This window comes from Corvus hawaiiensis, chromosome 4, assembly GCF_020740725.1.
Source record: "Corvus hawaiiensis isolate bCorHaw1 chromosome 4, bCorHaw1.pri.cur, whole genome shotgun sequence".
Lineage (NCBI taxonomy): Eukaryota > Metazoa > Chordata > Aves > Passeriformes > Corvidae > Corvus > Corvus hawaiiensis.
In genome coordinates this window covers 72659707-72675446 of record NC_063216.1, presented here as the reverse complement: position 1 = coordinate 72675446, position 15740 = coordinate 72659707, and the positions used below count along the sequence as shown (strand labels likewise).

The window sequence follows — 15740 nt, the reverse complement described above, 5'->3', positions numbered from 1 at the left end:
TACAATGTCAACTGCAAGGGAAGGAACAGGGAAAGATTGTCTCCAAAATAATCCCTGTGTGCACAGAGTAGCTCCTCCTGGGGTAGCAGAGGGTAGGGCCTGATGTCTGCAGTCATGGCAGGAAGGCAGATTTCTGCTGCCTCTTGCTTGGGGTTTGCTGTAGTGAGAGTGAGCTGCACCAACTAAAGAGATCTTGGGCTTGTGCCTTGGGCTGCAGACAAGGCCACTGCCTTCCCTCCTTGTTTCATGGCTAGTCCTACCAGCAGAAGACAGATAAATTAAAAGGAGCCAACCAGGCTCTATGGATCACCACACCAGGCTGCCCCAAAATGATGTTCAGAAACATCGAGCCTGTGGCTAAATTTTCCTTGGCCCCATGAATTTTTGTGTTATTTTTATGGGCCATGAAGGGATGAGCAGTAATGAAGGTGGGGTTCCCCTAAGGAAATGGAGAAGACTCCATCCAAATTAAGTGGCTAGTTTCCCTCTGTAGCCAGTGGGGAGAAAGAAGTGTTTCTAGGATGGGTTATCTCCTTATCCCCTCTGCAACAGGTGTCTAAAATAGGCACATAGCCAGTGTTTTACCTTGATTACTGCAGAGGGAGCTGGAGGTGGCCTTGCCCATGTGGAGCCATTTTGAGGAGCTTGCCAGGACGTGTCATTTGAACACAGGTCTGTTCCCTCTTACGAAAGTCATTCACTGTTTCTGCCAGCTCCACCCCAACTCTCTCTTGGTACCAAACTGGTTGAAGAATGAGATGTTGCTGAGGTTTATTTTAATCATAAACTTCTGGGCTCTGACTTTGAAAACAGAGCTATAAACTCAAAACTAAAAATGTAATTAAATGTGAGTCTAGATTTTATGTGGGATCTGAGTCAATACTACTAATAAGATGAATAGCTAATATTCTTTCCTAGCTAATGCTAGGAAGTTTCTTAACTGTTTTTCACTGAGTCTGCCCAGGGCTTATCTCAGCCACAGAGACCATGGCACTGATCTCCCCTCACACCATCGTTCTGCGTTGAGGTACTCCTCAGAGCTGACCCTGGGTGGCATTTTCAGAGGTATCCCAGTACTGGGTTTATCTGCCCTAATTTGCCTGGGATTCCTCTGAAATTGTCAAAGAGGGAAAGGCACTTGCAGAAGGAATCATCCCATCCATCTTAGACATCCAGCCTATCATGGCATGACTCATGCTCTTGAGTATGGCTTGCTCCATTGATCAAAGAGGAAGCCTTGCTGGCTGCTGTAGATCAGCTACTGTGATGGACAGAAATTTTTGATCAATCCTGCTCTAAGAGACAGGGAAAAAAATTCTAGTGGAATCTGCATCCTGTCTATCAAGTGCTTTTGCAAATCCCAACTTCTGCCCTAGCATTTGTGCTGCACAGCTTCTGATGAGTGCTGTGCTTGCTTTGTGATGATACATGGCAATCATCAAAGCTGCACAGTATGTTCCACGCCAGCTACTTCCTCTCTGGTTTAATTACAACTGAGTTTGCTAATCCCAGTCTTGATTAATGAGCTTAATATGCAAATGTTATGATGAAACTGAAACTCTTTGTAATTGCTTGCAGACAGATTACCACTTCGAGTACACAGAGTGCGACAGCAGTGGCTCCAGATGGAGGGTGGCTGTCCCGAATCCGTCAGTGGAGTGCTCTGGACTACCTGACCCCGTGAAAGGGAAGGAATGCAGTATGTTGTGACTTTTCATTTTACAGACTGTTACCTGCTTTTTGTGCTATTTACCTTTGTAGGGCTTCTAAGGTCTGCCACTGATGTCCCGAGTTTCCTTGAGTTGTCCTTCCCCTCCAATCCGACTTTGTCTCCTGGAGATGTGGAGCAGGGATTGTCTTTGCAGTGTATCTGTGCAAGTCACTGTCTGTTACAGGTAGCCTTTTATGCTGATTCACAGACAAGGCACATCTATGACAGCACTCCTGAAGAGGTATGGTTGCTTGTCTTGAGCTGCCCTGCTCCCCAGTTCTTCAGCTCTCCAGTTCATTTGTAGCTGTACTTGCCCAAATGGTTACCAGGAGTGGTCAAACTATATTTGCATAGTGTCCAGATTCTCATTACTTTCATTATTTAGCTAATTCATAAGCTGAATGTATAAGGAATGGTAAATGTCTTACTTGCCTGAGTTATTTTTATGATGAAGCTCCTGCATTTTATTTATTTATGCATTTGTTTTTTTAACAACTTGGAGTGTTTTCATATCACTTGGTTCTCCATTTTTTTTAAATGTTGAAACACTTCTTTGCATCTGGCATATAAACGAACTGCTGCTCTGCAAACACATCCCTCACTGCTTTGTAGCTTCCCAGTTTGAATGCTCTTTCCCATCACACTTCCTTGCTCTAGCAATTCTCTCCACAAAAGATGCTAGCGGTAATTTATACCAGGGGGTATAAATTATTGTATCTGACAAATAGGATGAACAATGGCAACATTTTTGCAGTTCTGTTGTAGAAGAGGTGAGATTTACTCACTCCTGACTCTCCTTCTCTAAAGGTTTATTTTCATTTCTTTATGTTCCAGTGTGAGGTACATAAATGTTTTCTGTAGCAGTGTTGATCACTGGAAGGTTTCTGACTGCTTGCAAGCGTCATTTGTCAATGTGTCATTCCTGGTATTTGGGTTTAGTTTCCAAGGTTTTAAATCTGGAATCTCTGTATATCCTTACGAGGTGCTTTTTCAGTTACAGAAATACAGACCTGAGAAGCATCTCAGGTGATCCCATAATTCATCCTCCAGCCCAAATAGCTGTAGTAGAGATGACTGTCATTCATGGCTGATGTTTGGCTGGACTGTTTTCAGGCACTCTAGTGATGAAGAGCCCAGAAGCTCTCCAGCTATTTGCTCATATATTTTGTCCTTTTCATTTTCCCTCCTGTTAAAGATTTTTCTGCTGTTGAATCTCCGTTGTTATACTTCAAGCCTATCACTTTTTGCTACCTGCACTATAAAGGAGCAGATAGTTTTATTTCTTCTGCTGCACAACCACTTTTGGTGTACCCTGGAGTACATAGGTATAACTCGTTTTTTCTGACATACATTATTTCTTCTTAAATCTTGTGATAAATGGCTTAAGGTCCAGCAACATTACACTATCCTCAACTTTCTGCTATAAATTTCAACAAATGGTTCACTTCCTTCTTCATTTTCTATTATTTGTGCCTGTTTCTGGTCTTTAAATCACTTACAATGAGAATTCAGCTGGTTTATAACAATAGATGAATCTCTGGCTTCTCAATATCTGGCCTCTGCGAGACAAGGTGAAAACTTTTCCCAGCAGATGGGCTCTGATATTATACACTAAAATACAGGATTCTGTTAAATATACTGGAAGACTCATCTCCTTCTTGTAATGTTGCTGTTAAATCCCATGACAGTTCATCTGGTCTTACTGAAGCCCTCAGATCTCATCTCCCTGGGCTCTTGGAGTTCTGCAGTTTTTTTCTGTGTATAGTAAATTAACTGGCTTCAGGAGCTGTCTGGCTATGTTCTGATGACAAAAGTAATTTTAGGTTTCTCATCTCTTAGTCTTTCACCTTTTGCTTAAAGAACAACCAATCTTTCAGCCCGAAAACATGAATCTGTCAACAGCAGTCAGTCACTGCAGAAATGTGCAGGGAACCCTTCTCCCATTCAGCTTGGCTAATGTGGTGGTTTTTACTGTAAAATATTTTAACCAGAGTAGAGTTTGGCTGACAGTCCATTCTCCAGTGGGTGGGATAAACTGGGAGAGGCAGCTTTTGAAAACTGACTGCCCTGCAAATCTCTAGAGTTTGCACATGGGGGTCTGTTGTTGATGATGTGTTGAAAATGCTGACAAGTATCTCCTTACTGTCTTGTCATATTCTCTAAGCTGGTGGCTTCTGTCTCATCTGACAGCACAGCAGCTGGACCAAAGACATCTTACACTAAAAGCATGCATTTCTGCACCCTAAGGAAAACAAAAAGTTCTGTATCTGAGGCATCTACAACTCACGTTCTTGGTGGATTGTGTGCAGAGTGGGATTTGTGCTTCAGGCTTGGCCAGGGGTTGCACACAACTCACATTGATGGCTCCTTGAGATGCCTTCCTTCTCTCTTAGGCCTGGTGCTATTTTATCCCAAGATCTATCAAGAAATGCCAGAACTATGCCATATCCTCTGAGGTGAGTCTTTCTGGGCATTCTGAAATTTATTCAGATTCTCTTACATCTCAGAGGACTTACCCTGTGCCAGGACATACCACACTGGCATTTTGGCATTTGGTAGAATCCTGGAGTCTCCTTTGGGTCTTTCTTTGGTCCTTCAACCTGCAGAATCAGGGCCTACAGTAAAATCAGTCTGGGTAGGATGAGTTCTAGCTTGAGAGGTCGGTTATCTTCAGAAGTTTTGTTCAGCATCTGTTAGTCATGAGATACACTGCGGCCAACCATGTCTCTGGTCTTAAGAGAGAGTTGCACTTGTATAGCAGTTGCAGTTGTAAAGCAGCATGAGCTCTTAGGGCTTTTTTGTCTCCTTGAGATTGTAGAGCCCTCAGTGGACACAATGGATATGGGGGAATCTGTATGAGAAAGTGAAGTTTTTTGGAACACATCTGCTGTCACTGCTGACTTTGCAAAGTTTGCAGCTGTTTTCATCTACTCAGAAATGCTGCTGCTTGAGAATATCTGCCACTGATCTTTCCTGCTCCCTGAAAACAGAAGTGACGTGCAGGCTGTCATTAATTTTGAATCCTGAGAATACTGTGACAACCTCTCCTTCTTCCAAATGCTCAGCAGTCATTCTCTTTAAATTGTGCCTGAACTAGGAATTTGAAAGATGGTATAACAATATGTTAAATGTCTCCTGCTCTGTAAATACGTCTAGGCTGTGGCCTCCAGTGGAATGGAAAGACACTTGAGATTGCTAAAAATGTGTTAGCTCAGGTGCTTCCCATGTCTGGAGCAATTGAACTGTTGCACCAGAGCTCAGTTGGTATCTTGAGATGTGCTCGTTTTCAGGATGCTGTGTTTTACTGCTTTTCATTTGAATGAACCCATTTAAAATTAGGTTGGATATCTCTGTGCTCTGCTGCATTTTGAAGCACACAGCGACCTGCAAATCACAACTGACTGTGTCCTGCTGAGCACAGCCCCAGCATTCCCTAGAACTGCTGTAGGCTCCGAAACCTGCCAGGATTCTACCCTGTTTTTGAGTCTTCAGAAACTTAATCAGCAAAGTTCACCTGCAGAGAGGAGAGTGTCCTTTGAGAAATAGTCGTGGGGTTCATAGTAGAAAGGGCTGTCATATTTTGACTACTTTACGACCTGGTTATTAGAAGGGTTTTTTCACCTTCTTCTTGCCACAAGCACGAGCAGCACAATGATCCACCTTCCCTCCTGTTACCCTCCTGCCCTCCACACCTCTCCCATGTAGGTGGTAGGTGGGAAGGAGGAAGGAGGCTCGCAGGAGAGGTTTTTGTGGTGCTGTAGGAGGTCCTGCTGTGCAGTGACCCAGATATGTGAGGGAAGCTGCAGTAGCAGCTCTTCAGTTGCAAGGCACTGGGACAATGTGTCCTGTTCTGTATTTCACTCCTCTCTATTTTTTCTGTTCTCCTTGCCATATGGGGCTGTAGTCATCACCACTTTCAGACCCTGCAGCCTGTGTTTTCCCATTCAGCATGGTGTGGTACTTCAGTGGTCACCCTGTGGGGCTGGGCTACCTCTGGACAGGCCATGGCATGGCCAAACCAGACTGCTTGGACACCTCTCAGGTTTCTGTTTGTTCAGAGCTGAGTCACATTTTTAATGCTGTCACATTACGGTTGCAAGGGTTCCTGTGAAGAGATGCATTCAAAGTCCAGAAAGATCTTGGCTAGGAAAAAGGCAATATTTATTACTCCTAGACCTACTCTGTCTCTCCTCTGCTTCTCATTTAAGATGTCCCCTCCAGGCGTTTTCCCAATACTGTTTTGGAGGTAGGGTACATACATGGAGGTGGAGGTGGCAGACAGAGAGCTTCCCTCAGCAGAATCCAGACCTCTGAATCACTCCTGACAGTTGGGAATGTGCTTTACTAGTTTGATCTCCTTCATTTTTAATTACCACAGATCTCCCTCTGATCCCTTCATGAGTCTGATAGCAGGAAGGGAATTTAGCTGATAAGGATCACTGCCATCAGGGCAGTTGCTTGGGGTTTTAAATAGAAAATATTGATGGCAGTCCAAGGGAGCAGTTTGCTTTAGGGCTAAGCCCTTGCCTGCACCCCTTTATGGCTGTTATCTCTGGGAGCTCTTTGTTTTGGTGTGGGGCTGTAGGCAGTGTCTAATGGGGACTTTTTGGGATTTGACAGTGGGAGCAGCACTTGGCATCGTGCTCATGCTGACACTGCACTGCAGTCTGTTTCTGTGGCCACCATCAGGCTCTTCTGCCAGCCTGACCATATGCTGCATGTTTTACACTCAAGAGTCTGAATTCGGAGCCTGCCTTCCTTCCTGCCTGCCTTCCTTCCTTCCTTCCTTCCTTCCTTCCTTCCTTCCTTCCTTCCTTCCTTCCTTCCTTCCTTCCTCTCTCCCTCCTTCCCTCTCTCAGCAAGTATAACCCAAATAGTGTGCTCATGGTGTGCTCTCCAGGTGCACTGATATTCTCATCTCAGAAGATTTTTTTTCCCAAAAAGGAAAATAGGGGTCACATTTTGACCTCATATTATTTTAAAATATTAACTCTCTTATTCCTTATTTCTAATATTAACAGAATATTAGTTATTTTTTACTGTCCTAGGAAAGACTAGGTTGCACCTTATCTCATAAATATATGCATATTTTAGTAGTGCTATGTGCATAATAAACTATAGTGAGAGTAATAGAGCATTTTTAAAGGAGTTGCATTTGCTGTGTTCAAGAGAGAAAAGTGCTGGTAAGGGTCATTGTTATAGTCAGCATCCAAATGCCAGTTATAATTATCATCAGGAAGTTTTCTTAAGAAAGGAGACAAAAAAATACTGATAATATAGAGGAACTTGATCAAATTATTGGAACAGGCTGCCCAGGGAGGTGGTGGAATCACCATCCCTGCGAGTGTTCAAAAACTGTGGAGATGTGGCACTTGGGGACATGGTTTAGTGGTGGAGTTGGCAGTGTTGGGTTAATGGCTGGACTTGATGCTTTTAGAGGTCTTTTCCAATGATTCTGTGATTCTGTGGCCCTGCTTAGCAATGTGCGCCTTTACCTGGTGCCGCTAAGGTGGGAACAACTTCTTTGAAATCAGAAATGTGGTTTAGTTCTGAAGTGAGTTTTGTGAGCCTGTACCAAATGACAAATGTGAAAAGCTCCACCAACTTCAGAAAATAGACTGTCCTCAATTATGATGTGCTTTACTGGAGTCTGAGAGCAAAATTTGACCTGATTTATTGCTACTGAGCTGTGGTTGTTGAGTGTATTCTAACTTGTGTAATCTGCTCCCAGGATACCACAGGAGGAGATACGGATCTTTGTGCTAATTGCAGACTCAATTAGGGCAAATGACCTTTTTAAGGTTGTATGTTTTATAACACTTTAAGGCAATTTACATGTTCAGCAGGAGTTTTAGCATTTTTCTTTCATAACAGGAAATTTAAATAGAAGGTTTTGAGTTTGATGTTCTCTCAGTCTTTGGTAAAGTTGGATATCCCAAGCAGGTAAGAACTGGGCCTGCTCCTAACTCCCCTGAAGTCAGTGGGCATCTGCAGGTTTTGTGTGCACACACACAGTAATGCAGGGCTGCCATGGAGCAAAGCTGTTCAGCCAGCAGGGGTGTGCACAGCACAGTTTGAGAGCTGCTACTAAAAGGCTGTGATTTAGCAAAACACCCCAGCAGATGTTTATTCCTGTTCCTCTTAGAGCATCCCTGCTAATTCGTGTTCCTAACTCCAGTCAGGTAGGTGAGTCTTACTGATAGTATTAGGTTTCTCACCTGGACTGTGGCTTGAGGCTACACTTTCCCATGGCATTTCCATGTGGATTGATGCCCTGAGAGATACCCCAGTTTTACAAGTATTTTTTCCAGAATTTTTACTCTGTATGAGTAAGACACTGTTTTTGCAGAACAAGTCACGTTTTTGGATTTTTGAAGCACAGATTCAAAACAAAATAGGTAAATAATTAAAAAGCTGAGGAGTTTGCACTGAACCCTTAGAATTTAATTCCTGGAGAAGAGTTACTGGGAACTGCATGTTGATGTGAGACTATGAAGGGAAAGGCTGGCCTTAGTGTCTTCTGATGAATTCTTCACCTTGTTCATGTATACAATGTAATTAAATAAGTTGAAAAAAAATTCCTCTGTGTCATTAATTTCTCTCTTGGTAGGGAAGCAGCTGGCAAGACCTTGGGATTTATTATGGCTTGGTAGAGAGATGAGAGGCAAGGACTGTGTGTGTGTGCAGAGAACATCAAATGGCACTAGAACCACTTTGGGTGATGAGCAATCAGAATATGCCTGATGGAGTCAGTGGGGGCTGGAGAGCTGCTCAGTGACCTCCAGGTCTGTTTCCTGCCATCTCCACTGGGATGGCTGTTGAAACCCTGGTGGCAAATGTGCTTCCTGACCTCTTGGTGATCGCTGCCTTCCTGCACCCTACACTGCACTGCTGTGAATTGATTATTTCCATTCCAAACTCACCCCTTTCAGTATCCAAATGATGCAATAAAATGATAATTAAAGTGTCCCATGTGCCAGGCCAGCTGGGGAAAAGAGGTGAACTGAAAAAAGCTTTGTTCTATTTCATTATTTTTTGGATAAAAGGAAAAACTACTTAATCCTAAGAAAAGGAAAGGTCTCTTCCACAGAAGGTACTCTTCACCAAGTTATGTCAGGCTTCAGTATGGTTCAAGCCTGAACAGTCTAGACAGCCTTTTTTTTTTTTTAAATTAAGATTCAGTCTGGTTCCTGGTAACACATTGGGAAATGATGACTGAAGAAAACGAACATCAATTATTCACAGTCTATTGGAGAAGCCTTGTATAAATTATTCACAGAAGACATTCTGAAGCTGGTGAGATTATAGGAGACATTAATAATGAAGCAATGATTTCCTCTCATCCTTTGTCTTCCTCTTTTTTTCTTCCTCGTTCTGTATTTTGGTTGGTCCTTGGTTCCATGTTGTGTGGACCCTGATGCCCCAGGCTGTCACTGAAAAGCCTCCCTGGGCTTGTCCTTGGCCACATCTGCCCCTCCAGGCATGGAGGCTTGTGGCATGTGTCTGCTGAAAACAGCAGCTGTTCAGAGACACAGCTGCCTGATGCTGCCAACCTCATGTTTCCTTTCTGAGCTACAATTTTCACCTCTGCTCATGGGAGGCTGAGACAATTCAGCCCTGACTCTGCCCGCAGGAGATGGCAGCATCTCACCTGAATCCCAGGTGGTGGGACTTTGGATGAACAACACAGGAATGGAGAGGGGAGAGCTGGAAAGCCAGTGCTTCAGATTATTTTTGCTTTGTATTTTCATTGGTTTGTGTAGATTTGCTCAATTGCTATCCCCTTCTAATGTTGTTACAACCTGGTAAAATCCAGTCCTGTGTCTTTATTTTAAAATTCTAATTATTGAGAGCCAGGGGGACACAGAAGTATACACATGAATGTGCATATGTTCAGTAGCAACAGAATAAACAAAAGACCTGAGATAGTTGTAGGTATTGTTAAGTAAGAAATGTCTGGAGGAAAAAGTCTGCTGAGAAGAGTGGTGGAGGTAGAAGTAGTGGGTCCAAGTGGTGCGGGTTGGGAAGCTGGATGGGGGAAGAGGTGAGACTGAGTGGGCAGAGCTTCCTAAAGGAGGAAGTCATTTGAATACATTATAGTTTGGTGTTGGAGGATGCAGGGTACTGAGACAGCTTTGGTTAATCATCTGGTGAAATACCAGATATTCTGATCCCTCTCACTGTGTGGCAGTATCTGGAAGATATTTGACATGAGAAAGCACTGCAGAGGAAAGACCTCAGGAGAAGCTGAGTAGTCAAATACGTGTGAGGATCTACTCAGTTTGTCAATCTTTGTTCATGGTAGTCCTGTCCTGATCCCCAGCATCAGAGAGTTAAGCAATGCAAGAATGTTATGGTCAGTTACTAGAAGTGAAATGTGCCAAATAATATTGATCCTAGTTCACCAAAATCACCAGGAGGGCCACAGCTGTACTAAAAGACAGAATGTGACCCTGGAGACTTGCAGTCAAAGGGCAAATGAGACAAGCTTGTTTGTGGTCTGTTTTGCCCTCTGGGGAGCTGTTGCCATGTCTGCAAAGTGGTCGTAAAGTGCAATCAGATCTGCCAAGTGATGTATTGCAAGCGCTCCTTGGAAGTAGTTACACTGTGGGCAGGGCTCCTGCTTCAGGATGCCCCAGTCCTCATGGTGTGTCCTGGGAGGGAGGTAAGGCGCCACTGATCTTGACTTACAGAGTTTAAGAGTAGGGATTTTAATTAGATTTTCTAGTCTGACCTCTCAGACCATTAAAATACACCTGGCTAGGCTGATGGTGGGGCTGATAATGGGTATTTGGCATGAGCTTTTCTTCATATGGTGTCCTGTTACGGTGTGAAACACCTGAGAGACAGAGGGTCCATCACATGCCATGACAGATTGTTCCAGCAACCAGTCATTCTTCCTATTAAAAATCTGTGCGTTATTTCCAATTTGAGTTTGTTTGGGTTCAGCTTCCAGAAGGTGGCTCTTCTTACGCATTTCTCTGCTTGATTAAAGAGTGCAGCAGATCTTGTGTTTTCTCCCCGGGGAGATGCTTATATATTAATCAAGTTGACTCTCAATCTTCTTGTGATAAACTAAATAGATTAAGCACTTCAGATCTCTCACTGCAAGACATTACCCCTAATTTTAAAACCATCTGAAGCCCTTTTGTTTCATACTGACCTCATAAAAATGCCAAATCACAGCTATATGCAGTATTACAACAATCTTCTTCCCTGTAATATGCATTTCATCCTACATATCTCTACCTCCACCTCTAAATTTATCCAGATCTCACTAGTGCCTTTTTTGGAGGCCTTGACAGTGGAAGTTCTTGATGAATGGTGGGTCTGCTCCCACGCTCAGGCTTGCTGCTCTCTGGGATACGTTTCAGCCCTCTGCAGGCAGGGCTGGCACTCCTTGCCCTCAGCAGCTTGTCTTTACCTCTGACTCTGCCTAAAGCACACTGTGAGTGTGCTCAGGTTTGGTAACAGTCTCTCCCCTGCCAATCTTAATGCCATTCCTTTTCTATTTGCCTGCAGATCATTGATAAAAATGTGGGCAGCCATCAGACTCAGTCCTGGGCAGGCAAAACTGCCCCCTTCCTCCCTGCTCAAGGATGGTTTCCTATCGACAGCCCCATCTGAGATCTGTTACTCAGGCAGTTCTTAATCCCGTTAAGATGTGCCCCGCTGGTGTTGTGCAGCACTACCTTTCTTGATCAGAGTGACACACAAAACTAAGCTAACTGTATTAGAAACCCTAAGTCTATTACATCCACTCTGTCACCTTTATCAAGTGACTTGTAATCCTTTTAAAGAATGAAATGAGGTCTGTTTGACAGGACTTACACACTGGTGACTATTAGTACTATATCTCATGTCAATTTTTTATTAAGTGCATACATTGTCAGCTTTATTGCATGTGTGTATGAATGTGTGGGGCTGCCTATGGCAGTGTCTGGTTAAACAGTACTTTACAGCATCTTTTTGTCAGAAAGGCTGGGCACCTGTACAAACCACAGCATCTTTTTTTTTTTACTTCTGTAGTTTAAGAAAGCAACAGCTGCGAATCACCAATAATTGCATCAGCTCCAAAGGCAGCAGTGTATCCAGCACCACAGTGTGTCATGCTGTTCCTAACTGCCTCTGGATGTTCTTCCAATTTTAAAAATGTCCATGGTGGGGGCAAAGTCATGAAATCTTTTAATGCACTTCACAGTTTTCTTCACAGAAAGAAAGATCACATGCGGTCTTCGCAATGTGTGTAAGTTGGTGTGTAGCACCCAAACTGATATTTGAAAGGTGTAATAATAAAGTGGGGAGTCAGAGAGGGAGAGGAAATAGTGATGTCCAGTTATTCAGTAGAGATGGTTCCTCTGCAAATTAAGTATCGAATGCCTAAACAAATGGACTCTGGGGGCAGGGGTGTTCACAAAGTCTCCCTCTCATTGGGAGACTAATTTTTCCTCTGGATTCTGAAGCAAGAGGGAGGGTTTAGTGGAGGATGAATCAGAGCACATGCCTAAAATATAGGATTTTGTGTAACACCTTAACTTCCTATGTTGTGATGCAGCCCTTCTTGTTGGCAGCATCTTGTGTGTGTCACCCTCACAAACACAGCAATGCTGCAATAATGTTGGCTGTTTCTGTGGCTGCTGCTAAGTGCTGCATCTGTGCTCACCTATATCTTAGTGGTATGGAGCAGCCACGAGGAAGGAGAAGCTCCTGGGATGCCCTGGGTCATCTGTCTGTGCCCTGCTCTTCCACAAGTGACTCTGACCTCCCTGTCTCCAGCTGGAACAAGCTCCTGAACTGATGCAACTTAGATTAAAGAGGGTTTGCCCTGGCTTTTGGTCTCCCCCTTGGTGGAAGACCAAGTTGTGGGACGCTAGGAGAGGAGACCATCTTCATGCTCACCACACACTGTATTTGCTGCCCACACCCCTCCAGCTGGAACGAGACCAAATGTTGCATCTGTTCCAATGCTGAAAGTGGTTGATGTTGCCATTAGCCACAGTCAGCTGCAAATTGAACCTGGCAAGCAGCTGGAATGCTCAGAGCCAGTTTGCTTGCAGGGGGATGTGTTTTGATGAGGAGTGCTGCTGCCTTTGAAACACAATTCTTAGAAGAAGGAAAGAAGACAATTCCCCACCCAAATAAGATAAAGGCTCATCTCTTTCCTGGAAGGTGAGAGATGGATGATGTGTCCTATGTGGCAGCTGGCCTGATCTCTTTTACCCTTTTATTTCTCTCAAATTATCAGTCTGCGAGGGGTTAAAATATATTAGTTTGGCTAAAGTAATAATCTCTGCTCAACCTCACTGCGATGGAAGAGGAGGCTCTGCTGCCCTCAGCATCTTCATTATGGCAGGGAATTGCTCATGGTTCTTGACTCCTTAGTTGAAATTCATTACTCTGGAATGGTTAAGCAGCACTCTCAATTTCTTGCTATTTAGCTTTCTTTTAAAAAAAAAGTTGAAACTGTTAGAGAATTCAAAGATGTTGTGAGAGAACTCACTTTTCTACTTCCCTTTCTGATAGCTTCTCTCTGCACCCTTCAAAAGGATAAAATAAAGCAAGATTGATTAATAATGCTAAAGCAATGAGTCAAGACATCTTTATGTATTTAAGGTGAAAAGCTGTACAGAGTGTGGTCGCAGTTCAGACACACATGGACGTGTTCACTGCTTTTGTCCAAGTCTCTGAAGAAAGCTCTTTCACACCCCAGGGGCAGGTACATCCTATGGCTTGAGCTGAGGTCACAGAGTCAGTCAGGTGGGATGTGAGCTGTACCTCGTGTGCCACTGCCTACAGTGAACCACTTGCCCTCACTGAGGGTGGATTTTTTGTCCATCTGTCAGTCTTTCACTGAAATCCATTGTGGGAGGATTTCCTTGTTTATTCCCAGCCCAACACCCATCTCTGTGTGGATCTTGCCTACTTTCCTTCTTGGTCCATCACCAGTGAGCAACAAGGTTAGAATCTGTTGGGTTGAAGGCCTCTGGTTCAAATTCAGACTATGCTGATATGACCAAGAAGGAAAAATGACCCTTTGGCAGATCATTCCATCAAATGGACCTTTCATCTTGTTTCCAGTGGACATCAAGGACAATTATACAAACAAATCCTGCTAGTACTGGCACAGAAATGGAAGCCTGAACTGTTAGTTGGATTCAGATGGAGATTGGTGTTACACAGCCATGAGTTTATTGAAGTACTTACAGTCATACAAGTTTTTCTGCAGTTTGGATAAACATTGGCACATCTGTGGAACCACATTTTCTGGGACTTGAGCCGGCATCATTGTTTTGGGCCAGTTTCACCACTTGGCTGCCAGTATGGTCTCATCCTGCAGTTTCTCAGGCTAATGAGTTTATGTCTGTCAAAGAGAGTGTATGAAATATCTGTCACTGTGCAACGTGGCATGTGTGAAACAGAAGAAAATCCCATCATTTCTTGGGATGTGAGTTGTGTGCGTTGCCCTGGATCCTGCTTTGGCTTGACTGGCATAGTTCAGTTAAAAAATCTGCAAACATTGTAGGAAGTACTGTGTGCTGCAGAAAGTGCTCATTTGTTTTCCATTCAGGATGTTCAGTCTCAAAGAGGACATGATGCAGCATGGGACTGAGGGAAAGTGGGATGGCCTGCCATTGGAATGAGTGTCCTGGCAGGAGATATGATTCCTGACACAGGCATGGGGCTCTGTGGGCATACAGGACTTCAGCTGCTGTCCAGGTTTCTGTTTTATAATGGGAATAATCTTCCCTTAGCAGGCAGGGATGTGATAAGGGGGACAAGGAGCATACAGCTATTTGGAGGAAATAATTTTGGAGACATCAGTAAAAAAACCCACTTTGTGAATATACCTCCTAATTATACTTCCCTTAATTACACTGATTTTGAATACTGTCTTTGCTGTGCTGACAACCAGTGGTTATTTTCTCAGCATGTTAATGTCAACCTAATCAAAGATCCTCATCTTCTAGTCACAGATCTGTGGGTGACCTTTTCCACGACCACGTGGTCTATCAGGCAAGATGTTTGAGGCTTTGTAGGTAGTTCATGTGAGGAGAAACACAGAAGAGACTTTTGGATTAGGTCTACTACTCTCAGCCAAGGTTTGCAGTGTTACATTACTGTCAGCCTGCTGCTGTACACTCAGCTTAGGGGAGTGAGAAAAGTCTGTTCTGGCTCTCAAGTACTGGTGGTTTTAATTGAGTTCAAGGTGTAACAGTTGGGTGAGCAAGGGTGAGGAGAACTCTTATAAATCCTCATTTTCACAAATTGCTTTTGGACACAATCTGTCAATAGAGATTTTGTTTCTAAAAGTCTTTTGCTGATGGAGACGAGCTGCGAATCAGGAGCTGTCATTGGGATTTGGTTTCAGTGCTGCCACATTAGTGAAAAAGTAGGTGAACATCTCAATTTTGCAGCTGATGTTGGTAGTTCAGCTGTTGTGTTCCTGGGACTGGGACATTCTGTTTAGTTCCCTTTAGTGGCAGTTCAGTCTTAATTAATTAAGTGGCAAAAAAATGAATGGAAGTTAATAGGGGTTGATGAATCCATTCCTATGTTGTAAATGATTGTCTCCCCAGCTTTCTCCTGTGCCTCTGGTGAGTACCTGGAGATGAAGAACCAGGTGTGCAGCAAATGTGCAGAGGGGACCTACTCGCTGGGCAGTGGGATCAAGTTTGACGAGTGGGATGAGCTGCCAGCAGGATTCTCCAACGTGGCAACTTTCATGGACACGGCCGTTGGCTCATCTGAGAGTAAAGCCGACAGTTGCAACAAGTAAGAAGTTCTGTTTGCACCTGGGTTAGGCAGCTGCAGGTAAGCCTGAGACAGCTCAGCAGCACAGAGCTGCCGAATGACTCATCTGAGCTCTGCAGAGGGTAACCAGACCTGCTAAGGGCAAACAAGAGTGGCTGGGAGGTAAAATCTGTAGTCCCATCTGTTTGCTGTCAACATGGTCTTCTTGGGCTCATCAGCAGCCAGTGAGTTTAAGACCAGCCTGAAGCTGCTCTTATTTGTAGCTGGAAAGCTCCAG

General features: G+C 43.9%; 1 protein-coding gene across 1 annotated transcript in view; it reads left to right on the top strand.

The window, feature by feature from the left end:
• Positions 1-15740, top strand: part of ELAPOR2 (endosome-lysosome associated apoptosis and autophagy regulator family member 2) — a 96985-nt gene that overhangs the window by 49190 nt on the left and 32055 nt on the right. The window contains exons 2-3 of the mRNA XM_048301018.1: positions 1579-1699; positions 15289-15484. Of these exons, the coding sequence (XP_048156975.1) occupies positions 1579-1699; positions 15289-15484 (317 nt within the window). The remainder of the gene's footprint in view (positions 1-1578; positions 1700-15288; positions 15485-15740) is intronic.